This window comes from Molossus molossus, unplaced genomic scaffold, assembly GCF_014108415.1.
Source record: "Molossus molossus isolate mMolMol1 unplaced genomic scaffold, mMolMol1.p scaffold_m16_p_6, whole genome shotgun sequence".
In the NCBI taxonomy this organism is placed as follows: domain Eukaryota; kingdom Metazoa; phylum Chordata; class Mammalia; order Chiroptera; family Molossidae; genus Molossus; species Molossus molossus.
In genome coordinates this window covers 19,482,459-19,509,078 of record NW_023425399.1, presented here as the reverse complement: position 1 = coordinate 19,509,078, position 26,620 = coordinate 19,482,459, and the positions used below count along the sequence as shown (strand labels likewise).

The window sequence follows — 26,620 nt, the reverse complement described above, 5'->3', positions numbered from 1 at the left end:
TGGATATGGGGCTGCAAATGGAGACTAATGGCCCAGGAGCATGGTTCTAGGAGGATGGGGAACGTGAGCCCCTGACTTTCCAAAAGAAAGGACGGTTATCCCGGTGACTGTGATGATGGAAACATCACTCAGAACAGAAGAGTTGTACTTTCTGCCTTGCATTCTCTTGGTGTTTTGGTGTCTCCCACACCCTGTCCATTTTTCTCTCTGTTTTTACACTCCTTCCTACCATTAGATTCTACCTGGTTCAGAATTCCCAGGAATATGCCTGGACAAATGCTGTCAGTGTCCATGATTTAGAAGAGACAGCCTTGCTGTCTGGGGGACAATTGTTCACAGCCGTGGACACATGTGGCTGTATGTGCCCAGTGTTGTTCCCCTGTGAGGCATATGCATGCAAAGACATGCTTCTGGTACATGTTGTAAGCATCTGTAATAGACTCTCCCTGTATTTACTGGGACTTTGGCTTTCGTATTTCAAAGTGCTTTTCTTCTCTGTCACATCCTTTATCTACATGGCCCTTCTCTACAGTGGGAGGACAGGGGCTGTCATCCTGTTTGACAAATGAGGAAACATGCTCAGAAAGGGGACGTGACCTGCCCAGTCCCCTCAGATAGGAGGTGGCAGAACTGAAACAGACAGTGGTCCTGATCTGAGTTCGGCTTTTCCCAGCACCTTTGCTTTTCAATCTTGGGAAATTTTTCCAGAAGCAGCCTCACCCCTGGCAGAAATCAGTACAGGATGGACTCCTCTGCAGCTGCTGCAAGGCCCTGTAGTGAGGTGGCCTCAGGAGCCAGAGAGACTTGGCACAGCCTTATGACCTTGGGCAAATTGGTATGCCTCCCTGGGCGTATGTCCTCATCAGTAAAATAAGGATGATAGTATCAGGAGTTTGGATGGAAAAGCCTGGTGCTTAAAAGCTGATAAGTCATCAGAATAGGCTGGCTGGCTGGTACCCAGAAAGGCTCCGAGGGTGAATGCAACCCCAGTCTCTGGTCCCCAGTTGAGAAGATTAAAAAATTGTCTTGTTGATATTCCATCCTCCCATTACCCCTGTGTTCCCCCATTTGTCCATCTACCCATCCATCTGACACTAGATCCCTGGGTTTAAATTCTGGCACTGCCTTTGACTAGCTGTATGATCTTGGGCAAGTTACTTAACATCTCAGTTTCTTCTTTTGTAAAATGGAGATAATAAGAGTATCTATTATAGGTTATTATAAAAATTAAATGAGTTAATTGATGTAAAAAGTGCTTAGATTAGTACCTGGCAAATAGCAAACTCTAGAAGCGTTGGTTTTGCTGTTCTTACTTTCAAAAAAACAAACAAAGCCCCAGCTGGTTTTGCTCAGTGGTTAGAACGTCAGCCTGCGGTCCACAAAGACCGGGGTTCGGTTCCCGCTAAGGGCACGTACCTTGGCTGCAGTTTGTCCCCGGCCCTGGTTGGGTCGTGTGGGTGGTGGCCACTCGATGTGTCCCTTTCACGTCGATGTTTCTCTCTCTCTCTCTTCCTCTCTCTCCTTCCTGCTCTATCTGAATTAAAAAAATGGAAAAATGTCCTCGGGTGAGGATAAAAAACAAACAAACAAACAAACAAACACTGTACTAAGCCCCCAGGGGTAATGGTGAATGAGACAGATAAAGTTTTGTCTTTATGAAGTTTATGCTCTAGAGGATGAATAGAAACAAATAAGTAAATCAGTCAGTCAATGTAAGTTTTGTTTGTGATAGTTACTATGGAAAAAAATTTGGCATGCCTGTTAAATGGGTACAGAGTGTCTGTTTGGGTGATGACAATTTTTGGAAATAGGTAGTGATGATTGTTGTACAACATTGTGAATGCAATTAATGAACCCGAGTTATTATACTTAAAAATGGTTAAAATGGCAAACAAAATGAACAACAAACAAAAAATAAGCATGCTGTAGCCAAAAATACTAGGGGGAAGAACCCATTTTAGAGAGAGTGGTCAAGGGGAACAGAGATTGCAATCTGAAGGGTAAGAGCTGCCATGGCCAAGAGACGGGGGGACAAGCCCACTGTCCACGCAGAGCTACCATGTAGGACAGAGTCCCACAGCAGAGGCAAGCTTGGTGTGGTGGAGGAGCAGACGGAAAGCCAGTGTGGCAGGCCCACGGCGAAGTGGCAGTAGGGCGTGAGCCTCGGTGGGAGCTGATGCAGGGGCCACGTACAGGGACCTGTAGCTCTGACAGAGTTTGTGTTTTCTTTTGATGGGAAGTTATTGGAGGTTTTACAGAGGGCATCCAATTAGAGTTTTGAAAAGGTCCTTGTGGCTCCTCTGTGGAGAATAAACCCTAGGAGGGCCCAGGTGGCCACAGGGAGTTCATGGAGGAGGCTGGGGAAGCCATACAAGCACAGGTTGAGAGTGGTTTGCACCTGAGCAGTGACTATGGGAATAAAGAAAAAGAACCAATCCGAGTTACTGGACTCAGGGATGCTGACTCATGCTAACCCAGGTTGGAAGGCCGGATGTATAAATCTGCGATTCATTTTAATGAATGGCACAACAGCAAGCCGAGTGAATATTACCTCAGCTGGGCTAGGACACCCTCTCCCAGAAGACCACCCAGATGGAGGGCCAGTGTGTGAAGGCTGCTTAGTGCCCCTGGAAGGCGAGCCAGCAGGTGGTTGCAATGTTCAAGAGCATCAGAGGCTAACAGCCTGCAGGGCTGGCCCCAGACCCACCGGGTGAGCATCCTGGGCCTCACAGGGCCCCTCTCCTCCTGACAGGGCTGGCATGGGCACTGTCAGCATTTACTTCCCAGGCTGACCTCGCCCTTTGCTAATCCTATGCATTCCGGTTTCATATTTAGTGTCATCAGTCAGGCCTTGCCGGCCTCTGTCTCTTAGAACGTCTTTCTCCATCTGTTCTGGGTGGGCACTTCTGAATTGGTTCTCAGACCACTCCCTACTGGGCTTCCCATTACTGCTTCTAATTATAGACCCTCTCAGGGTCATTTTCTGGGGTGCAAACTGTGCTAAGCGCTCTCTCGATATTGTTTTCCTGAATCTCCATCACCGCCCTGGGAGGAAGGGCAGCGTATCTCTGTTTTCTAGACGAGGCCACCTAGACTCCGAGAAGTGAAGTCACTTGCTTACAGTCACTGAGTGAGCTAGTGGTGGAGCCAGACTTTGGGTCTGGGTCTGTCTGACCCAGTTCTGTCTGAACTAGGTCTGCCCTGGCCCTGCTGCCCTGCGGGGGGTTCCCGGCCCTGGCCTAGCCCGACGCAGTATGCAGTGGTGGGACCCCTGCCCTTCCTAACAGACCCACACTTCGGACTCCTGCAAGGCTGCCTGCACCACCCCCAGCTCCTTCACTCCACCCGACTCCAACCTGTTCCCCCTGCCAGGCTGCTTGACGCTCACCTTTCTAGGCTTCTTGTTCTGAGGAGTCAGGATGTCAAGGCCACCTGTCTGTCCTCTGCACAGCACTGCCTGTTCCCACCTCTGGGCCTTTGCTCACATGGCGACTCAGCCCAAATGCCCTCCCTGCCATCTCCTGTCTAAACCTTTCCTTTTTTCACAACCGACTCCACCTCACCCTCCCTTCCCTACCCTATAAGCCCTTCTTTGAGAACCCCAGGCCATGTTCCCTATCACCAGCTCTCTAGAATCTTCTGGGGGCTGAAACACACATTAGCAAATCTAAGTCACATTTTGCCTGGTGTTTAACCGTTTCCTGGGTGAGCATCATCCACCCACGGAGCAGGGAGAGCGGTGGGAACCATGTGTTTCCCGGGGTCCCCTGGGGTGCCGGGCCAGCCCAGCTGCCCCGTGGGCTCATCAGTCTGTGCTGACCTGGGCCTGGACAGCACTGTGCCCACGTGGCTGGCTGTAGCAGAAGCCACAGCTAGGTTCTTGGCTCGTTTTCTGTGGCCTAGTGAGAGGACCATGCGGTTATCCCTGGACTTGTAAAACAAAGAAGGATCTCGTCATAGGTTTGTTTTGTTTTAAGGTTTTCTTTCTTTCTTTTTTTTTTTTATCCTCACCCGAGGACATTTTTGCATTTATCTTCAGATAGAGCAGAGAGAGAGGGAGGAAGAGAGAGAGAGAAACATCGATGTCAGAGAGACACATCAACTGGCTGCCACCCACACAACCCCATCTGGGGCTGGGTACGAACCGCAACTGAGGTACGTGCCCTTAGCAGGAACCGAACCCAGGACTCTCTGGTCCGTGGGCCAACGCTCTAATCGCTGAGCCAAACCGGCCAGGGCTATTTTTCTTTTTAATTAGTAAAAAATTTTAAAGTTTAAGCAGACTTTATCTCCTTTTCATCCTGTTATACCAAGCCATGTGCATTGAAAAAAATTTATTTTTTAATTTCTATTTTTAAATCAAGAAATCTCTTAAGTACAGTAGAAACATTGAGAACCACTGTTAAGCAGAAAGAAAAAAACAATGATCTGTACTCTCCCTGTATAGAAACAACCAAAGTTAATACTTTGCTGAATTTTCTGTATCTGTGTGTATGTGTGTGTGTGTGTGTGTGTGTGTATATATATATATATATATATTCATCAAAATAGAGTCAATCTGTGGAAACGATTGTGTATCATGCTTTTTCATTCAGACCTTTGCCGTCATCTTTTTAAACTTTCTGGAGTGGATAAGCCATCATTGATCTAAGCAGCCCTAGCATAGTTCTCATGGGTGGCTTATGACACCTCCTTGGACCTGAGTGCTTTCGCCTTCCAGGAGATTCTGTTCAGGTTTGCTTGAAGCAGCCAGGATCTGGGGAGTCAGGAGAGCAGGTGGGGAGGAGAGGGGTGGGAGGGACTAGGGGAAACCTGTCTGAGGAAGTAACGGTTCTCAAGTCTCTTTTGCTCTCTGGGTATCATCTATAAAAACAGAGGAGATCGAATTATCTGAAATAACCGGGCAGCGAAGGCTCAGGTATTTATTTAAGATTCTCCTGGTTGTTTGCAAGTAGACCAGGCCTGGGGAAGGTTCAGGGAGTGTGGGCTGAATCCAGACTGAAGCAGAGGGGAGGAGCCAATACACCAGGACCTCTGGGCCGCCCGGGCCCATGAGAGTCATGTGACTTCTGCTCCTTGCAGCAAAAACATACAGATTAGTCTGTGCATTCTTTTGTTTTTTTTTAAGCAAAATTAAGTAGGCGTTTATTTTAAGGGTTCTTCCCTATTGGCCTTATCTAGTAGAAGGGCCAATATCCTCCCGCGCAGGCTAAGAAGAGATCCAGCCAGGTGGATGAGTCTCAGTTTGTGCTGTGAGCTCCCCTGGATCAGCTCTTGTTGCTTTGTGTCCTGGTACAGAGTCAGCACTTGGTGTCACCCAAGCGACAGAGAGTCTTTATTTTACTATGGCTTTCAGTGATCCCATAAAGCCCAGGGTGATGATGCGATCGGCAGGCATTTCTGGGTGGGGATGAGGCAGCCGTGGATCAAGGCCTTCCCTCCCTCCTCATCTTCCACCTTAATAACAGCATCAGTATCAGCAAACCCTCTCATTGTGCTCCGAGCCCCAGCTTACAAAGCATTTCACTCATTACCCACTCGATGCAGTTTGAGGATGCTTATGACCCGCCTGGGGCCCTAGAGCTCTCATGTGGCCGAGTGGGGCGCTCAGGGCCCCCGACTTTCTGTCCAGTGCCCTTTGGTTTGAGTCGGTCTGGTGCCCCCCTGGAATACAGGGAGAGAAGCTGAAAAACAAAAAGGAAGTGTCGGGTAGGAATATGTTCCCCTGCAGATAGTTGCAGTGTTGAAGGGCAGATCCAGCATCTGTCTGTCTGTCTGTTTGCCCATCAGGGGCCTCCCATGGTAGATGGAGTCGGGGGGGGGGGGGGTTTGCTAAGTGTAGTCTTGATCTTTCTCATTTATGTCCTGGCACAGAGTTGGCACTTGGTATCACATAAGCAACAGATGGATTTGGAGGAAGGCTCTAGACTCAGGGGTGATGATTCCTGCCCAGATCTCTGTTTCCCGGGTTTAGTTCCAGACTTGTCTTTGAGGATCCACTGATTGGGGTCAGAATGGGTACTTTCTCTCTCTTAAAAAACCCAACTTGTGAGTTTTTTTTAAAAGTATATTTAAGCCTTGGCCGGTTTGGCTCAGCGGTTAGAGCGTCAGCCTGCGGTCCTGAGAGACCCGGGTTTGGTTCCCGCTAGGGGCACGTACCTTGGTTGCAGTTTGTCCCCGGCCCTGGTCGGTCGTGCAGGTGGCAGCCACTCGATGTGTTCCTTTCACATCGATGTTTCTCTCTCTCTCTCCGTTCCTCTCTCTCCCTCCCGCTCTATCTGAGCAAAGAATGGAAAAATGTCCTCGGGTGAGGATAAAAAAAAAAAGTATATTTAAAATTATACAAGTAATTCCAAAGTGTACAAAGTAAGAAATAAAGTTCCTTCTCTTGTCCTACCCCATGGAACTCTCTTATTTTCCTTTACCCACTACTGAATTATTAACCTCTCTTAAGAGTTTGCTGAGTGCCCTTTCAGATCTTTTCCTACACGCGCACACACGCAATGAGGTTGTTGAGGTTATTGTTTTGTTTTAAAATATCAAGTGGGACCATGCCACGCTCTTCCTTTCTGACTTTGCAGTGTGCTTATGCCACAGAATAGCTGCGCAATAGGTCCTTGGTTCTCTGAACTCTCATTTCTTACTCCAAGGGGAAACTGATAAGAATAGCTAATGTATATATAATTTATATAATAGATAATTTCTCTAAGTCCCTTGCTTTTTAGATGAGTCCTAGAGAGGTAAAGTGAATGCCCCATTTGTGGCCAATCCGGGGCCCGAGCCCAGTTTTCCTGACTCTTATAGTGGCAGGGCTGTGCGTTAGTTAAGAGTGCCTTCCTGTCTTACTCGTTGGATCCATCCTGGCAACATCCTTGTGAAGTCAGTGGGACAGGAATGATCGACAAGGCTTGGGGCATGAACAGCCTTGCCCAGAGTCAGTGCTGGAGGGCCTGGAACCCAGGGCTCTTTTGGTTGAGTTCAGTGTATCCAGCCTTTATTGAGGGGTTACTGTGTGCCAGTAGCCTAGTGGGGCACTCAGGGCCTGCTGCTATTGGACAGACAGCCTGGCCCAGGCCTTGCCTGGAGGTGGTCACTGACTTTCCTCTGTGCTCTGGGCAGAGGGGGACTCCCTAAAGAGACTCACGTCAACCTGGGACATGAGATCGGAGTCCCTGAGGAGCTATTTGGACACAGGGTTGGGAGGGAGAAGCCTGTGACCTCAGTTGCCACCACTAACCCCTCACTTCTAATGACTCTCTCCCCATCCCTGTTTCCTGTCTCTCTCTCTTTCTCTTCCTCCCTCCTTTCTCTCTGTGGCTCTTTGTCCATTTGTCTCCATCTGTCTCTCTCGGCATGACTTCCTGCCCCTCTCACTCTGTTCTGCCACACCATCACTGCCTCTTTCCCCATCACATGTTCTTCTTCATGCCAATGCAGGCGTACCGGTCACCATGACAACAGAGACAGGCCCCGAATCTGAGGTGAAGAAAGCGCAGGAAGAGGCTCCACAGCAGCCTGAGGCCGCTGCTGCTGTGACCACCCCACTGACCCCCGCAGGCCACGGCCACCCCGAGGCCAACTCCAATGAAAGGCATCCGCCCCAGCAGGACACCCGGTCTGCTGAACAGGTGTGTGCCTGAGATCAGGGCATCCCTCTTCCTGCCCAGCTCATCCTCTGGGGCAAGTCTTAGGAGAGAGAAGAATAGGGAACGAAGATTTATTACTGCCCCGTTACATGATGAGCACAGTGCCGGGGGCATTGTGTTCGTTTTTATATGTAATTCTCCCAAACCTAAAAGCGTAGCTATTAACTTTCCCATTTTACATTTGCGGAAACTGAGGCTCAGAAGGATGACGTGAGTTACCCAAAGTCACGTTACTATAAAGTGACAGAGGTGGAAGTCGAATCTAGATCTGATATCGAAAACACATGTTATTTCAACCTTATTTTCCTACCCCAAACCTGTCCATTCTAGCTTGGCAAGCCCAGTGTGGCCCCAGAACAAAGCTTATCATCCTGAAGAAGGGACTCAAGGAATCACCTGGTCAGTGAATTCACACCTTCCTTAATTCACGACAGGCCCAGGCAGGGCGGGGACTCGGCCAAAGTCACTGAGGATGTCAGTGGTAGAGTCAGGACTAGAGGGCAGGACGCTGACCTCCCTTCCCTCCATTACATCAGTCCACAAGTCCTCAGCCTCATGCTAGACCGAGATAGGCCAAGAAGGAGGAGACCAGATGGATACCCTGATAACTCACGCACTATTTTAGGGAGACGGGGCAGTCTGGCCACTGGGTTTGGTTTCGGGGGGTGCTCCTGCCTGTGGGGGCTGCCCACGGCAGCAGGAGCCCACGGGGAGCAGTGGGCCCCTTGCGTGAGCCACCCTGTTGCACACAGAAGCTCTGGCTCTCCTCCTGCACATGCCCGCCATACACCCTGCTCATCCCAGGGGCCTGGGACGCCAGTGGCTTTCATTTTGGGGTCCATCTTAGCTCCAGCTGCCCCCTTGTTGCATCTCATTTGGATGAAAGGCTCTGATTTCAGCCCACTGACCGAACTCTTTTCCTGGTTGGACCTACAGAGCCTAGACATGGAGGAGAAGGACAACGGGGAGGCTGATGGCCTGTCAGAGAGGACCACGCCCAGCAAGGCCCAGAAATCACCCCAGAAGATTGCCAAGAAATACAAGAGTGCCATCTGCCGAGTCACCCTGCTCGACGCCTCTGAGTATGAGTGTGAGGTGGAGGTAGGGACCGTCAGTGCCACATGCCCCGCCCCCAGCCAGCTTGTCTCAGAGTGAGGGCATCCATTCTTCATGGGCATCCCAGAGAGATGACCGGGCTAGCCTTTTGTGCGGATGGTGGCACCGAGGCCCGGAGACGGCTGTTTAGATGGCAAATAGAATTAGACAAAGCACCAGGCTGGCACCAGGAAAAGGTGTCTTAGGGTGGTTGTACCGTAGCAAGGAGCCACCATCTAAAGGCTGATATGTAGCCCGGTCTCTTCATTGTGACCCAGCAGACACTGATGTTTCAACCAGAATCATTTCTCTGTATTTATTGGGTGGAGAGAGGGGTCCTCCCTTGTGAACTGCCCCACGCCCCTTCCAGGGCACTACCTCGGATCTCGAGACCAACCTGCCCCCTAGGGTTCCAGGGTAAGGATGTCCCCCAGGCATAAGGAGGCAGCCCATCGGAAGGACACACTCACCAGTCCTTGCAGAAACCCAGTGGCATGATCCTGGCTCACACTGGGTGGCAGAGCAGACGCCTCCTCTCTGGGGTCAGCATCTCTTTTCCTATATAGGCTCAGACTCCTACCCGAATTCTGAATTCTCTCGCCCTCTTAGAGGTTCTTCCCTAGTCTGGGCACCTTCCTGCCCCTCTTCCTGCACCCAGAAGAGTCCAGAAGGTGGCCTTACCACTGAGTTACAGGAGCTGCTGCCTTTCTCCCCACGCCCTGGTCTTGTAGACGTCCGTTACTTCTGAGCCCTGGGAGACCGGGTCCCTCTTTTTTGGCAGGGTTGGGTTTTTTGTTTTGTTTTAATATTTCTTTCTTCTATAGAAGGGTTTTAGAATAAACACCTGGCCTACTTCTGGGCAAAATAAAGAGATATCTTCTACCTCTTCTCTCTTATCCACACTGGCCCCAAACGGCGGTTTCAGCCAGCTCTGGGAGAGTGGAGTCTGGCTGGGGTCAGGCCCCTCTCTGAGGCACTGCTGTTCCCCAGGCTCAGGCCCTCCTGGCTTCCCGAAGCTGCCCCCATAGTCAGGCCTGCTCTCGGTCCCATGAGCTCCCCAGACCTGGCAGGGACCTCACCCTCGCTCTGGAGGCCCTTGCCTCTGAGTAGACTGCTTCTCACCCACCCCCTCTGCCCTGTGATCCCTCTGCTGGTGCTCTTCCTCACCCCTGTGGGTTTGGGGTGCCCAGCCCGGTTCTGGGATTTGTCCTTGTGAACCCTCAGCCCCAGGTGGTGTTCAGAGAGGTACCCAGCCTGGCTGTATGGGGGTGGGGCAGAAAGGGCTCTCCCAGGGCTGCTTCTTGCTGAGGCTGATTTAGGCCCTGTGAGCCCCTATAAAACCTCGCTTGCTGCCTGAGCGGGGTGGCACTCCAGGCTGGGCTGCCCTGGATGTCACTCAGACTTTGTATAAGGGGAAGGGCTGGGGAGGGTGCATCACACTGTGACCCTGAGTCCCTCATATTTCAGGAAGCTCTTCTCTTCTCACACCCGAAGCTTAGACTTTTCATCCTCTGCTCCTTGGGTCCAAGTTGGCCTCCTTCTCTTAATCACTGTGAAAAAAGGAGAAATTAGTCACCCCCCCCACCACCACCACCCCGACTCCAACTCCCTCCTCACCCTCGAGCAGGTCTGAGGTCTGGGAGGGCTTGGAAGAAGGTGGTTGGTGACCTGGGCACCAGGTGCAGAGCCAGGCGGGTGGCAGAAGTGCTGACATCTCTCTGGGGGCTGGAAGGCTCTGGGGGTTCACCTTGTCCTGGTGGAGTCAGAGGTACCCCCTGCCCCACCAGAGGTGTGTTCTGGCCTCACACAAGTTTTGCTGTCTTCTTCAGAAACACGGCCGGGGCCAGGTGCTGTTTGACCTGGTCTGTGAGCACCTCAACCTCCTGGAGAAGGACTACTTCGGCCTGACCTTCTGTGACGCTGACAGCCAGAAGGTACCTGGGCTGGGGAGGAGGCTGGAGGGGAGGCCTGCTGTGGTGGAGACTGCTTCCCTCAGGCCCCGTATCCCTCAGGCTCCGTATCCTGGTGGCCCCATCAGTCCTCAGAGCATCCCTAGGCACCTTCTGTCTGCGCGTGCCCAGGGTTCAGCTAGCCTTACAGTGTCCTCTGTTCTCTGTGTCTACTCCGTCTCTCAGTCCTTTCTTGAGGACCTGCATGTCACCCCAGATGGGAATCTGGAGAGCCATCCATGCCTCCCTGGGGGAACTGAGGGACTCCCACCACCCTTGGGAGACTCCGGTCTGAGTTTCCTCCTTCCCACCAGTCTCATGGCAGCTGTATTACCTGTTCACTGTGCTGCCTCAGGGCAGTGCCAGCCCCAGAGCCCTGGATCCCAGGCTCTGTCGTGAATCCAGGGCTCGTTCCCTTTCTTCTGGGTCCCAAGGCAAAGGGTCCAGACAGCTCAGCCAGGGAAGGGTGTTCCCCGCAGCATCTGACCATGGAGCCATTTCAGGCCGTTTCTCTTTCCTAGACCTATCGGGCTCCTCTTTGTCATCTTTCCTCTAAAGAACTCTGTCTTCTCTTGCAGAACTGGCTGGACCCCTCCAAGGAAATCAAGAAGCAGATCCGGAGTGAGTGGCCCGCTGTGGCTGGGAGCGCGGTGGAAGGGTGGGCGGGCTCCAGGCCAGGAGGGCGCCTTGTGCTGCTCTGTCGACTTTGGGGGGCGCCTTGTGCTGCTATGTCGACTTTGGGACGCGTTCAGACTCTCGAGCTCCTCTGCTCCCTGTGGGAGGTCTTGGGGAAGGCAGGCCGTTGTTTTATAGATGAGGAGCCTGAGGCCTGGACAAGAGAAATGACTGTCTAAAGCAGCAATTTTCAACCTTTTTCATTATAAACTAATTACTAAAATTCTGCGGCACACCAAAAAATATACTTTTTGCCGATCTGATGAAAAAATGGGTATTATTTTAGTTAGTTTTTTTTTTTTCATTGATTTTAGAGAGCGTGGAAGGGAGAGGGAGAAAGAGAAACATTGATTTGAGAGCAAAACATTGATCGACTGCCTCCTCCATGCCCCTACTGGGGGTTAAGCCTGCAAACTGGGCATGTGCCCCGATTGGGAGTCGAACTGTCAACCTTTTGGTACATGAGATGATACCCAACCAACTGAGCCACACCGGCCAGAGCTCAGCTTGGTTAAATAGGTGTAATTTTGATTCATTCACACTGGATGGTTATTGTGTTAGCTGTTGTCATTAAAAAAGAAAATCCTCACCCAAGGATATGTTTATTGATTTTAGAGAGAGAGGAAGGGAGAGAAAAAGAGAGAAAGAAATACTGATCTGTTGCCTCCTGTACGTGCCCCAGTCAGGGATTGAACCCGCAATCTAGGTATGTGCCCTGACTGGGAATCGAACCTGCAACTTTTTGGTGTACAGGATGATGCTCCAACCAACTGAGCCATCTGGCCAGGGTGGCTGTTGTCATTTATTTTTACGATCTAAGGGAAAAGAGGTCAGTGCCCCTGACTAGTCAGGTATTGGATGTTTTAAAATTCTCATGGTGCCCTGGCCGGTTTGGCTCAGCGGTTAGAGTGTTGGCCTGTGGACCAAGGAGTCCCAGGTTCAATTCCGGACAAGGGCACGTACATCGATTGCAGTTCATCCCCATCTCTGGTTGGGGTAACCAGTCAATGTGTCTCTCTCACATCGATGTTTCTCTTTCTCTCTCTTTCTCCTTATCTCCCTCCCTCCCACTCTATCTGAAGATAAACAGAAAAATATCCTCAGGTGAGGATTAAAAAAAAAATAATGATAAAAATAAAAATTCTCGTGGCCCAGCAGCGTGCCTGCCGGAACACACTGGTTGAAAATCACTGGTCTAGAGTCACACAGCAGGTTAGTAGAGGGATCACAGATGCCTTCAGGATGTCAACACTAGAAGGGACCTGCAGAGTCATCTAGGACAAGGGGGAAAACTGATGGCCTGAAAACAGCCACCCTCCTCTCCAGGGCTGGTGACGGCTTCAGTGATTGCGACCCTTGACTCAGCTCAGATTCATTGCCCACACAGCGCTCCCGGCCACTGCCAACTACAGGAGTTAGTGTGTCAGAAGAAAGCGAGGCCCATCCCTGATCTTGGCCATCTCCTGTATTTAACCATGAGTGACTAAGTCCAGAGAGAGGCAGTTATTTACTGAAGGCCACAGAGCAAGGTATTGGCTGAACCAGGTCTTGAGCCCTGGTCTCCCAACACCATCCTTTTCAAGGTCTGGGGCACAAGCAGATGAGCAGGCTGACAACCTGTATTTTACGTTGAGAGGGGTGGGGCAGCCTTCAAATGGCAGAAGGGGGAGGTAGGTGGCCTCAGCCAGGGGCCATGCAGTGAGCAGAGACCTGGAGTCCAGACAACCCTCCCCTTTGCTTGGACTCTCTGGTCCCTGGGCTAGAAGACTCTAGCAAAGCCTGTTGCCATGACAGCAGGCAGCTGGGCCCAAGGATGCTAGCAGACTCTGTGGGAGGGGGCTTGAGGAATTCTTTCTGTGGGCTTCTGTCAATTGGAGACAAAGCGGGAGGCACACAGACAACACACGCTCCTCTGGAGCAGACCGGGTCCTGGGCCTGGGCTTCAGGCTGTCCCCAGGCACCCCTGCCTGACTGGGAGGCCTGGGTTCCTGCCTGAAAGAATCAGAACACATACAGAGTGCAGTGTTTGAGAAGGACCCAACGCTTGGAAAAGAGAAGCCGCTAACCCTCGTGGAGTCTCAGCTCCCTCCCCAGCAAAGCCTGTGTCCTCAAGTCATTGGAGCAGTGCTGCCCCCTTGTGGAGACCCACAGTCTCTGTCCCTACCTGTGTAACTTTCCTAACTTCCACCCATTCATTCCAGTTCCCTGTTCTGGGGCCCTGAGGAGCAATTTTTTACCCCCTTTCTTTCTTTGAGACAGCCACCGCCCCCAGCCTTCTCAATGTGGCACAAGTCTCTGTGTCTTGGGCTTCAGAGTTGGGTATATTTCCTCCCAAACGTCTGCACCCATCACCTAGGGCACTGGGGGCAATAACACCACCCTCTGGGCTCCCGCTTCTCCTTGGCAGGTGGATTAGTGATTCCTGCCTCACACAGTGGAGGTGACAGTTAAATGACATATGTGTGGATACATAGTAGGAGCTTCTTTGAGGCGGTGTGGTGTGGTGGTTAAAAGGAGAGAGAATGAGGCTATATTGCCTGGATTTGATTTCTGACTCCATCACTACTTCTTGTATTAATTGTTTTGTGTCTCAGTTTCCTCATCTGTAAAGTGGGAACAATGATAGTACCTGTCTTTAGGGTTGTTGTGAGGATCAAATGAGTTATTAGGTACACAGACCTAAAACAGTACCTGCACAAGTAGCAGCCAGTATATATTATTATTATTATTATTATTATTATTATTATCATTATTATTATTTCTGAGACAGGGCTTATTTCCCCTTGAGTCTTCTTTTTTTATTTAAAAAAATAATATATTTTTATTGACCTTTAGAGAGAGAGGAAGGGAGAGGGAGAGAGAGAGAAACATCAAATGGCTGCCTCCTGTACACTCCCTACCGGGATTGAACCCGCAACCTAGACATGTGCTCCAACCTGGAATTGAACTGGAAACCATTTGGTGCCTGGGACAGTGCCCAACCAACTGAGCCACACCAGCCAGGGCTCCCCTTGAGACTTCTTTTTCCAAGGAGTCAGCTATGGCCAGGAGCCTGGGTTCTGGGGTCAGATGACCCGAGGTTAGACCCCTGCTTTCTACTGCTGACTAGCTGAGTAACCCTGGGACAGTGACTTAAGCTCTCAAAATCTTCATCTATATAAAAAAAACCAACCTCAGGATCATTATGAAGATTAAATTCCTGTGTATGCTTATAGCGTTCTTAGCAAACCAAGTGACCGAGGCTTAGTCAGTGTTGGAGACGTGACAGCTCTGTGTGAAGGTGGAGATGACCACAGGGACCAGGGCATGGTGACAGGATGGCCTCCAGCCCACATGACTACTTACCTGTCCTGGACAGGCCTCGCTCTCTCGCTATGTCAGGGGCCTTTTTAAAGCGTGGAGCCTGCAATGTCCCAGCGGTGGTCTAACCATTGTTCTGAAGAGTCGCCTCTTTTGACACCTCCTCTCTCGCTCCCTATCTCCCTTCCCCCACCACCAACCTCTCTCGCTTTCTTAGGTGGTCATTCCTCTCTTGGCTTACAGAGTTAGTTTCTAGCTAAAACCTCACCCTTTATTTCTGTCTGCCTTCTATAGATGTACCATTAATTTTTCATATCTAAAAGGGAGGTTGACATTTATCCCTGTGTAATGACCTTTGTTACTTTTAGCCCATCCTATTTGCCTTTTAGGTCTTGTTTATAATCCAATTCTGTCATCTGAGATCGAGTTAAAATGAGATAGGGCAGAGTTTTCCACAGTGCGTTTCAGGGAACATTAATCTGCCTTATAAAAAATGGATACAACAGGTCAAATAAGTTTTGGGAACTCTTGAATGCTTGTCTCTTTTAGAGAGGTACGATTTATAATGGCAGAGTCAGGGCTGAGAAGTCTAAAGTTAGAAAACCGGTCTAATGTGGTGCTTTTCAGACTTCTTTCCTTCCTATTAACGTCTTGTCGCCTAGACTTTGCTGAAGAGTAAGGGGCATGTGCTCTGGAGCGAGGTGGCCTCGGTCTGTAAGCCAGCACCACCACTTCCTAGCTGGGTGACCTTGGGCTGTCCACTTTACTGCCTGGGTCTCAGTGTTCTTTTTGCAAAATGGGGATAATCATAGGACCTACTCATTGGGTTGTTGCAAGATTTAATGAAGTGATGTTTGTAAAACAATTAATGGCGTGCCTGATGTGCACCATTGGTGTTCTTTCTACCTTCCTTCCTACTGCTAGTTCAGAAGACATCTCTTAACCTGGGCCTCAGTCTTCTCATCTGTCGAGTGGGAACAATGTTCCAGACTCCCTGATGGGATTGTCTTAAGAATATAGATGCAAGAAGACTTTGACAGTTGTTGCTAGGATGGTTTATCAGGGCCACCCACTGGGGGTGATGGGGCCACTCTGATCTCTGTCCCATCTTCTTCTCTCAGGCAGCCCCTGGAATTTTAGCTTCACAGTCAAGTTCTACCCCCCTGACCCTGCCCAGCTGACAGAAGATATCACAAGGTGAGGGCTGTGGAGGGAGGGCGGGTGTGCTGGCCGTGGGAGACACAGGGTGGTATGTGAGGGCATTTGAGGGTATGTCAAATGCCTACCTAGGCCAGGCAGACACCATCGTAAGGGAAGCCGACTCAGTGCAAGAGAAAGTGATGCAAACACAATAGTCAGTGGCAGGTGACCCTTGACTTCAGAGGGAGAGGTGTCACAGGGAGCAGTGGGACCAATGTGAGTCCAATAAGACAGACACCATCTAAGACCGTTGCTGTTGAGCCTGGGCAATCACAGCCACATGGAAATTGGGCCTGATTAGAGAGTAAAAAATCACAATTTTTAAACGTTGGAAATTAATTCAAATTTTTTTTTTTTTAAAGTGGTGTGGGCCCTCTCTGGGTAGGACCAGCCAGCACATCTGCGGATGTGCTGTGCTGGGTGGACCACCAGTTTTCGACTTTGGGGATAAGGAGGGAGTAGAGTGCAGATACCTTTGCTTGTGGGAGTGTGGTCCTGTGTGCTGTTCTGTACACACATCAGGCATTTGGGATTCAAATGAAACATGTGGCCCCTCCCCCCATGAAGGCTGCTGGGGTGCACATGGGTTGCATGTGTAGTCTCATTGTGCCTGAGGGTCAATAGACAATGTGCCTTGAAGACTGAAAGGGGCTGCATAGTGTCCTTCAAGATGAGAGCTTCTATGAGGCGCCTTCTGCCTCTGCAATCCAGAACAGTGAGAGGACTTTATCTTTATCTGAGCTCCTTCCAAAGAGAGTCTTATCCATGTGCTGGGCCCTACACACCCACCAACAATAAGATGTGGGCTAGGAGTTATTCCTACAGCAGGGGAGAGCTATAGAGCTAGCCCCTCCCTCCCATCAGGTCCCTCCTTAATAATGTTGGCTGCCGGCTTGCCAGGCAGTGGGCCAAGGTCAAGATGCTGACTTTGGCCTTGAGAGATAAGACTGTTGTCCCTGGAATAGATCTGGCCTGAGGCCTTGGCCTCATTAGCCCTGAGGTCCAGCTTGGGGCCAAGATTTTGCATCAGTGTCTGAACTCCATTCCCAGGAGGGCTGAGAGCTTTAGAACAGCTCAGCCCCTACCGCCCTAGTCTCGCCCACCTCAGGCTTCCAGAGACCCCAGCAGGGAAGTTAGCCTTGTCCAGCATGGATGACCCCAGGGAATGGGGTGATTTAGTAAAAATATTCAGGCCCAAAATAAACTGGTCAAAATGACAAATGGATTGAAATGAAATATTGATTGGAGTGCTTGGCAATGACTTCAAAAATTTTAGACTTGAACAAAACGCCCATATGTCCACACTGGGTGCCTGTGATGTTTGAGCTGCTGCTGGTTCTGAGCCTCTGCCTTGGCCCTGAGCACACACTGAGGCTGCACATACTTTTTGCCAGAGCTTCAGTCAGTTCAGACGGCAAAATAACATCACGAGCAGTAAAAATTATTTTAAGTAATAGCCACCTAAAAGAAACAGAAACCGGCAATTGAAAAAAAATGGCAAAACGTAGCAAAATGGGCAAGTAGGCATTACTGGTGGAGAATGGACCGAATCATTTTTTTTTTTTAATACACAATAACCCAAAAAAGCAATTTTAAAAGTGGTTTTAAATGGTCTAAAAAGTGTAAAATCATCCAAGTGTGCATAAAAGTTCTAAAAAATCAAGGCCTAGTGGTTGGAAACCTTTCTTTTAAACCAATTTATTTTTAGACAATTCACTTAGCGCTACAGGCGAAATAAAAAGTGTTGAGGACACATTGGCAAAGGGGCTCGTCTGGGCTGGGGACATGCTGTGCAGAAGTGAAAATGAAGGAGGTCAGGTCTCATGCGCTGACCTGGGAAGGGCTCTAAGGCACGTAGTTGGGTCTGCAAAAGCAAGCTGTAGCATCAGATGTAGCATTCATTACCATGGACATGTTAAAAACATTCATGCATCAAAACTACATGCATTTCTATAAGTCCATGGAGGAAAAAGTTCGAGAATACCACAGATAACAGGGGTGACCTCTGGTGGAGGAGGATTCTGAGAGTGGACATCAAGAGGAAGTTTAGAGTCGCCTCTAACATTGACATTTTTCCATGATAAAAATACATTAATTGTATAAACAAAAATACATGACATTTTAAGAAGATGGTCAAAGTAGTCCTATTTAGCTTGAAAATGAGTTAGACATTAAAAATGCTCCCACAAGTAGGAAAAATCCTTCAAACTTAGATGTGAACAAAAATGCTTAGAGTCATATGAAATGGTACAAAACCATCTCATGGGACACACCCAAATGATCAACACACGAAATGCCAGTGTCGAGGATCATTCCTTTTCTGCTGAGCCAAGCGGCAATGAGCTTGGTCCTGATGGATCGGTGGGCATCTCGGGAGGGAGGGGGCCCCGTGCCCATGCTCACTCTCCCCTATCTCCAGATACTACCTGTGCCTGCAGCTGCGGGCAGACATCATCACAGGCCGGCTGCCCTGCTCCTTCGTCACGCATGCCCTGCTGGGCTCCTACGCCGTGCAGGCCGAGCTGGGCGACTATGATGCCGAGGAGCATGTGGGCAACTATGTCAGTGAGCTCCGCTTTGCCCCTAACCAGACCCGAGAGCTGGAGGAGAGGATCATGGAGCTGCACAAGACATACAGGTGAGAGGGCCTCTTTCCTGGCTCCTAGAACCTTCCCCACTAGGCTCCCGGATGCAGTGTTGTAAGTACCCCACCTGGCTCTGCTGCTAATCTGAGGTGCAAATCCGAGGGCAAATCATCTCATCCAATGGGAATGATAGTAACTCGCTGTGTGACCTTAAAGGACCTCTTGGGACCACAGGTTCTGAGCTCCTGTATGAGTGGGATAAGTCCCCATCCTTGGTTTCTGAGAATCAGTCTCTTTATCTGCCAGCTGGAGATAATAGTAACTATTGTGTGTCCCTGAGCAAGATGCCTTGATCATGGCATGAAGTTTAAAAGCTTGTGCTCTGAAGCCAGACTGCCTGGGTTCACCTTCTGGCTCTGCCACTTTCCAACAAGGGGATCTCAGCCTTGTCATTGTATTTCCCTCTGCCGATCGGTGTGGGCACTAATAGAACCATCCTTGGAGGGCTGTTGGGAGGACTAAATGGCACCTGTTAAAGACCCGCCACATGCCGCTGTTACTGTTGCTCTCTGGTCTGAGGGGCTGAGTTGTAAATTGTGCACCTTGTTGCAGAAGTTAGATGACTAACTAGATGTGTGGTTGTGGGCTGGCTATGTAACCTGTCGGCCTCATTTTTTGCCTGTATTTGTACAGATTTAGATTACCAGTGTTTCTCAACTTTTGGTATTAGGAGTAGGAGAATTCATTCTGGAGGCTGTTCGGCATCCCTGGACCCCAGCCATTAGATGCTCATATCACCCCATCAGTCATTGTTATAACCCACATTGCCCGCCCCATTTCCAAATGCCTACTATGAGGGTGGTGCCATCTCCTAGGGGGAACCCCTGAAGCGGAGTGGTCTCTGGGCTCCTGTCAAGCTGGAAGTATTTTGGCTCCAAGGCCAGGGTTGTTATGGGACGCCGATTTGGTGAACAGTGTGAAAGTGCGTCGTAAACTGTGAAGTGCTGTGTCTGTGGGAGTGAGTGTAGTGATGCTATCTCACTGCTGACAAGAATGCAGGGACTGGGGGTGGTGTGTCTTGGGGGCTGCATCAGGAGAGGAGGCCGAGGGCCAGATGTGGAGGGGTCGTGTACTGGGGAAGAAAGCCTGCTGGGGGTGATGGAGTGCAGGGTCTGGGGGGCAAATGTATCTCTTCAAGACTTGTGCACCAACTGCGATTGGTTAGCAGTGGCGTTTCCTGTATTGTGTGGAGTAGGATGCGGAAACCACACACTTGTCAGCAGTGTGTGCGTGGCGCAGGCATAGGCAGTGGTGGACTGCCTGCCGCCTCTTTGTTATTCCTGTTGTAAGTGCTAGGATGTGTTAGGGATTTGCAGGAGTCTGAATATAGGTATACCTTGTTTCATTGCACTTCACAGACACTGTGGTTTTTAGATATGGAAGGCAAGACCCTCCACCAGCAAAAAGATTACGAGTTGCAAAAGGCTCAGATAACAGCTTTTTTTTTTTTTAGCAATACAATATTTTTAAATTAAGCGATGTCCCTTTTTTTATACACGATACTATTGCACACTTAATAGACTACAGCATAGTGTAAACATGTTGGGAACCCAATATACTTGTGTGACTCGCTTTGCTGTGACATTTGTTTCATTCTGGTGCCTGAAAGTGAACGTGCAGAGTCTTCGAGGGATGTCTGTGGTTCAGGGAAAGAAGTGGAGCTTGACATGGGCTGGGGAAATGCTAATGGCCACCCCTTTACAGCTCTTTGATTTAGACCACATTGTCATCTAGTGTCCAGATATCCCACACAGTAGCTCACTGAAGTGGACAGAGCAGGGGAAACTGAGGACCAGAGGATGTGAGACGGATGAGTGTAGTGGTTGGGAACACAAACTCTGGACCACATCTCCTGGATTCAGATTCTTATTTTGCTACTTAGTAGCAGTATGTCCTTAGGCAAGTTACTCACTCAACCTCTCTGTGCCACAGCTTCCTCAGCTGTAAAATGGGAATAATGATAATACCTACTTTATAGAATTGTTTTGAGGACTCAGTAAGTTCAGACATGTAAAGTGCTTGGAACAGTAACCACACGGCAGTCCTCCGTGTTAGCTGCGACTGAGTATAACACGTGTGGTTTCCTGGTGGGCAAAGCAAAGGAGAATGGGCACCTGTTCCTCAGGGGAAGTTAAATGGTTTCTGATATAATACTCTAAGATAAACATCTTATGTGGGCAGTGATTTAGGAGCTCCTGGGTCATTATGATGGACAGCCTTCCACATGGCTTCACAGTCATGGAGAAGCAGGATTTGTGGCTCACACTTGAGTCAGTGGCAGAATGAGGTAAAAACCCTGACTCCCAGCCCAGCCCCTGAATGCTTGCTGGAGGATACAAGATCGGACTTGAGCTTTGGCAGGAGATGGGGGACGGGTAGACTGAAGAGGGGTCTGGGGGTACACAATCCCGCACTGAGAGCAGAAGAGGAGGCCTAGCCACACACCCACTCCAGACTGTTTGCCTTCGCAGAATCACGGGTTCTGACTGGGGTCCCCTTCAGGCAGCAAGACTCAGGCCTGGGCCTTCCCCATGGCCACCTGTGATCACTTTGTTTCCGTTAGGGGCATGACCCCAGGAGAGGCAGAAATCCACTTCCTAGAGAACGCCAAGAAGCTTTCCATGTACGGCGTAGACCTGCACCATGCCAAGGTACCGCTGGGTCCCAGGGTCCCCGAGCATCTGGGGTGTCCCCAGTGAACTACCATGTTCTTCTGGAGGCTTGGGGTGCCAGACACTGTGTTCCTGCTGACCTGAAGCCTTTCCTATTCTCATTCCTCGAACTTCCATAACCCTTTATTTTCCCATGATCTTTATCATCTTCTTGTATTATATTTAGTTTTGAGCCTGTTTGTGTCACCACTAGATTGGGAACATCATGAGGGAAAGGCAGGGCCTTCGTTTATTTCTGTATCCCTGGCATGTAGCACATGGCCTGGCACTGAATATGTACCATTAACTGTTTGCTGGATGAATAAGTGATTAACAGAGAAAATGATAGAACAAAATGAATAAGCGATGAATGAAAGAGCGAATGGCTGGATGACTCTGTGAGGGATTAGTCAGGGAGGCTCTAAATCCACCTGCTCCTAAGGGCTCATTTATTAGCAGAGCTCAAGGAGGGACTTGGGGTTCGGTGGCATGCTGCCCCAGGCATGGGTACCAGGCCTGCTGTTCCATGGTCCCTTCTCACACAGGACTCTGAGGGCATTGACATTATGTTAGGAGTCTGTGCCAATGGTCTGCTCATCTACCGGGACCGGCTGAGGATCAACCGCTTCGCTTGGCCCAAAATTCTCAAGATCTCCTACAAAAGGAGTAACTTCTACATCAAGATCCGGCCTGGGGAGGTGAGCCTGCTTTGGCAACTCCTCCTCCTCACTGGAATTATCTAGAATGGAGAGGATCCTGGTAGCTGGGCCTCGATTTTTTTCCTACTCAGGATACATGGATGGGGGTGCTGGGATGCTAAGTATGGACAGACCCATGTTCTACTTGGGGGGTCTTTTCAGAGACTTCACACCTTAGGTATGGGCCCGCACACGTGCATGTATGCACACACACACACGGGAGCACACGCACAAGCACACATATAAAGATAACCACATATATTCAGCATATGTAGATTAATGAATATATGTCCATGTCCCTGTATTTGCTTACATGTAATACTCAAGTATGTACACATACTAAGATACATGTAGACACACAACTATGCACACATGCAAACATGTATACGTCCAACCTCCACAGCTCACCCATCAAAAGGTCTGTTTGGTTCTACCTCTGGAATGAATGTGAACCTATCTGCTTCTTCCCTCTTCACTGCACCAGCTGCCAGCGGCCGCCCTCTCTCACTACATCCCCAGTGTCCTCGCTGGTTTCCCTGCCCCCATTGTCTCTCCAGGCCATTTTCCCCATAGCTGCTAAACGGAGCTTAAAAGTCCCTTCCATCCTATCATGGCCCACTCACCCCTGACTCCCACTCCTTCCTTAAATGTTTTAAGAGCTCTCTTTAGCTTTTGGGCTAAAATCCAAACTCCGTCTGTGGCCACCTGCCCTTCCCACCTCTCTGCCCACTGCACTCCAGCCCCTTTGGCCTCCTCCGAAATGCTTGAGGAAGCAAGCTCTTCCCCACCACGAGCTCTTTGCTTTTGATCTCCTCTCTACCTGAAATTCTCTTCCCCACCTTCTCAGATAGCTGGTTCCTTCCCCATCCTGCAGAGCTCTGCTCAGAGATCACCTGTGTAGATCACCCTTTCTAAAGTAGTGCCCAGCTCCTGCACCTACACGGATATTCCTGTCACGTCACACACCTCTGTTCATTCCCTTCATGACCTTATCAGTATCTGAAGTGATCTCGTTTACTTATTTATGATCCAGGTCTCCTCCTCCCTGAATCTTCTGTCCCAATCACCATGGTGTCTCTGTTGCTTTGCACTGGACCTACCACAGCGTAAGGGCTCAATCCACACTGAGTAGATGAATGAACACATGAAAGAACAGGCCAGAATCACACGTACTGAGAAGAGGTTCAAAAGGGTGGACTGGTGCCAGGTCTTGCTTCTTACCCACCCTCCTTGGCTTTGCAGTATGAGCAGTTCGAGAGCACCATTGGCTTCAAGCTCCCAAACCACCGGTCGGCCAAGAGACTGTGGAAGGTCTGCATCGAGCACCACACGTTCTTCCGGTGAGCCAGGCCCTGGGAGGAGTGACTGGGGTGAGAAGGGCCGTGAGTGTATGTGTGGATGGTGTCTGTGTTTTGTGAGGGCAGAACAGGAGGAGAAGCTAGTAAGGACCATAGGAAAGACCCCTCCGCCTTCCCCAAGTCTCTCCCCTCCTGGACCACTTAGAGTTGTAGCTGCTGGGACAGTGGGATGTAAGGTCAGCTGTGATCCAGCCTTGGGCCTGGCAATGCAGGTATGATGCCCCCTCCTTACCTCCATCCCTCTACTGCAGGCTAGTGTCCCCCGAACCTCCACCTAAGGGCTTCCTGGTGATGGGCTCCAAGTTCCGGTATAGTGGGAGAACCCAGGCACAGACCCGCCAGGCCAGCGCCCTCATCGACCGGCCCGCACCCTTCTTCGAGCGTTCCTCCAGCAAACGGTACACCATGTCCCGCAGTCTTGATGGAGGTATGCCCTAAACTGGGGGGGGGGGGGGTGTAGAGGGAAGGGGGTAGGCATGCCCAGTGCAGAGTGAGCAGTGAAGGTGGTAGACACATCACAGGGTGATTTGCACTGGGCATGGTGGCCCGAGAGCATGGCTGCACCTGGGCAGTTCTTGGTGGTTTAGCCCCAGCCTATGGTCTCACTGTTGCTGGAATGTGACATTGCCACTCCTGGACTTCCTGCAACTTCTCTGAGCCTTTGTAGTGCCAGGTTTAGCCATATGGTTTTCTGGGCCCCCTGCCTAAGACGCTTAGTGATTCACATGTTGTCATCATACTTGGAGAATGCAGTATTGTGACTGCAGTGTGGAGTTGGTGACGCCTTACCTGACTGGAGGCCGAGGGGTTGTTCCCAGTCATTCCTTTGGTTCTGTTGAACTGATTGACATCTAACCACATGGTGCACTCCACTGGGCTGACAGGTGCCCTAAATATCAGCAAGAATTGGCCCTGCCTTGTCCTCTATCAAACAGACCAGGGCTTCTCGACATGTCGTCCCTAAACCACCTGCAACAGAATCACCTGAGAGTTTGCTAAATATGCAGATTCCCAGGCCCTGGCCCAGACTTACTAAATTGGCACCCCTCAGGGCCCTGGACTCCCCCAAGTATGCACACTGGAGTCTGTAGGAGAGATTCAAAAGCCACATGGGGAACTGGGGAGATTCCGAGTTTGGCAGATCTGAGTCGAATCTTAGCCTTGACACTCACCAGCTGCTCTGTGGACACAGGATGTGGCCCATAAATATCTGAATGAATAGATGGGAGGCCTTGAGCAACTTAACTCCCTGAGCCTATTTCCTCTTCTACAAAATAAAGAATGTTTACTTTACTATGTTATATAATGCTTCTACAATACCCCAAATAATTCCTGGCACATAGTAGGACCTTAATAAATAATACGCAATAATAGATTATTATTTATTGTAGCAGTAATAAATTATTATTGCCTTTAAGTTTGTAGAAGATGGTTTAAAGGTAGGAGATGGGGACTTGAGTCGGGAACAGTGGATATTCCCAGAACACACTGGGGCAGGCCTCTGGGCAAGTTAGTTCCATTCAACAAATATCTTCCAAATGTTAGAATAAGTATGGCCCTTTTCTTTGCGGAACTCCTAGAATAGTAGGTTTGTAAGCATTCAACATGATTCAAACAATGAAAGAAGTATGGACAGAATACAGAGTGAGTGGCCTTGAGGAGAGAGGGATTCATTCTGTCTGGGAGGAGCAGAAAGGGATTTGCAGAGAGGGTGAAAACTGGGAAGGGTTTTGAAGGATATGTAGGAGTTTTCTAGGTGATCAGGGGAGTCTGATACTGATGCAGGACCTGCAGTATGAAAATGAGACCTGTCCCAGGACTCCCTGACCATTTTTGAAGGACATACAGTTTTGCAAGCGTCCATTTGGGGCTGAGGAAGCTCCTTATTCTTCTTGAATGGGCACAGGGCTGAAAGCTAAGATTTATGCAAAAAGAAAGAAGAGCTCGTACTGTCTCTCTGTCCTCCCCTACAGCTTTCATTACTATTCCAGGGGTGAAATGAAGCCCAGATTGTGCAAGGCAGCAAAAATTGGCCCAGATTGGTAAGCCTCATCAAGAGGGGCCCGGAAGCCTGGACTCTAAGCCAGTAGACCTGGGTTTTTCTCCTGATTCACTGAAAGGTCTGAGTCTCAGTTAATCCTTTGCAAAATGAGGATAATAATTCTCATTCTAGCCATTGACATAGAGCATTGTGTGGCCCAAATGAAATAATGTACATGAATGGGCCCTTTGTAGAGTAAAATATATGAATAGAAAAGATAATTATTCTTTCATTTTTAATCTAGGTCAATCCCAAGGATTATCTGTGCTCTGGTCATTCAGTGTTTTCCAGCCATTTTTTCCCACCAAGACACAATCCATGGTCTGCATTATGCCCAGTGTCTGGTGCACAGGGTATAATTCTACTCCTTCCTTTCCTAGTCAGGACAGTACTTTGGAATGCCAGCAAGTGAGAAAGATGTTATTGCAGGGGTCCCCTGGAATTTTCCTTGATTTATAAAGAAGTTACATTATTTGCAAACCTCAAGACTTTAGCTTTCACTCGTGAAAGCTAATCTCACAATATCAGCTTTCACTCGTGAAAGCTAATCTCACAATATCTGTGTATTGCTAAATAATGATCAAGGGAGCATTCTGCGACAAATGCCACAATAAGAAGATCAACATTTGTGGGCCAACGTTGATTGGGTTGGCTCACTCTGTGCCAGCTACCCTTCTAAATACTTATACATGTTAGCTTATTTGTTCCTCCTCCAGCTATCTGAAGTAAGTACTGTTTATAGATGAGAAAACTGAAGCCAAGAGAGGTTGTGTAACTCACCCAAGGTCACACAGCCAAGAAGAGATAGATTTGAGATTTGAACCCGGGCTCTAGTACTACAGAAAGCAGGGGAGGGGCCCGGGCTGGCAGGCAGTCCATGTGACCTGGGAAGGCTGCGTCACTCCAGTTGGGCACTGGCTTCTTATCCCCAGTGTGTTGGGGTTTGGATGTGTCTGCTCCATTCCGAGCACGGTTGGGCAAGTGGCGGGGCTGACTCCCTGTCCGTGCACCTGGGAGATGTCTCACACAGCGCGGCTGTTTCTGCCCACTTCAGCAGAGTTCTCCCGCCCAGCCTCGGTCAGTGAGAACCATGACGCAGGACCTGACGGTGACAAGCGGGAGGAAGATGGCGAGTCTGGGGGGCGGCGGTCAGAGGCTGAGGAGGGAGAGGTCAGGACCCCCACCAAGATCAAGGAGCTGAAGGTAGGAGTCTGGCTTTCTCATACCCTCTGTCAGATCTGGGGATCGGGAGGCTGATCTTGTGTTTAGCCTTGGCCTTGGCCTTCAGGCACCCCCAGCTGTGGCTGAGCACCCTTGCTATGGGGTGCACCGTGCTCAGGGCTTTGCCCTGGGCCATGCTCA

General features: G+C 49.8%; 1 protein-coding gene across 7 annotated transcripts in view; it reads left to right on the top strand.

Moving 5' to 3' along the window:
* Window positions 1-26,620, top strand: part of EPB41L1 (erythrocyte membrane protein band 4.1 like 1) — a 119,635-nt gene that overhangs the window by 58,688 nt on the left and 34,327 nt on the right. For 4 of the 7 annotated variants that reach the window (XM_036245321.1, XM_036245317.1, XM_036245320.1 and 1 more), the window contains exons 3-13: window positions 7,438-7,628; window positions 8,583-8,747; window positions 10,571-10,675; window positions 11,269-11,311; window positions 15,787-15,862; window positions 18,285-18,503; window positions 21,074-21,161; window positions 21,707-21,859; window positions 23,102-23,199; window positions 23,469-23,644; window positions 26,313-26,461. In XM_036245321.1, the coding sequence (XP_036101214.1) occupies window positions 7,452-7,628; window positions 8,583-8,747; window positions 10,571-10,675; window positions 11,269-11,311; window positions 15,787-15,862; window positions 18,285-18,503; window positions 21,074-21,161; window positions 21,707-21,859; window positions 23,102-23,199; window positions 23,469-23,644; window positions 26,313-26,461 (1,449 nt within the window). In that variant the 5' untranslated portion in view covers window positions 7,438-7,451. Of the gene's footprint in view, window positions 1-7,437; window positions 7,629-7,986; window positions 8,046-8,582; window positions 8,748-10,570; window positions 10,676-11,268; window positions 11,312-15,786; window positions 15,863-18,284; window positions 18,504-21,073; window positions 21,162-21,706; window positions 21,860-23,101; window positions 23,200-23,468; window positions 23,645-26,312; window positions 26,462-26,620 lie in introns of those variants that run through there. The other 3 variants (XM_036245318.1, XM_036245316.1, XM_036245319.1) reach the window with 2 other exon arrangements.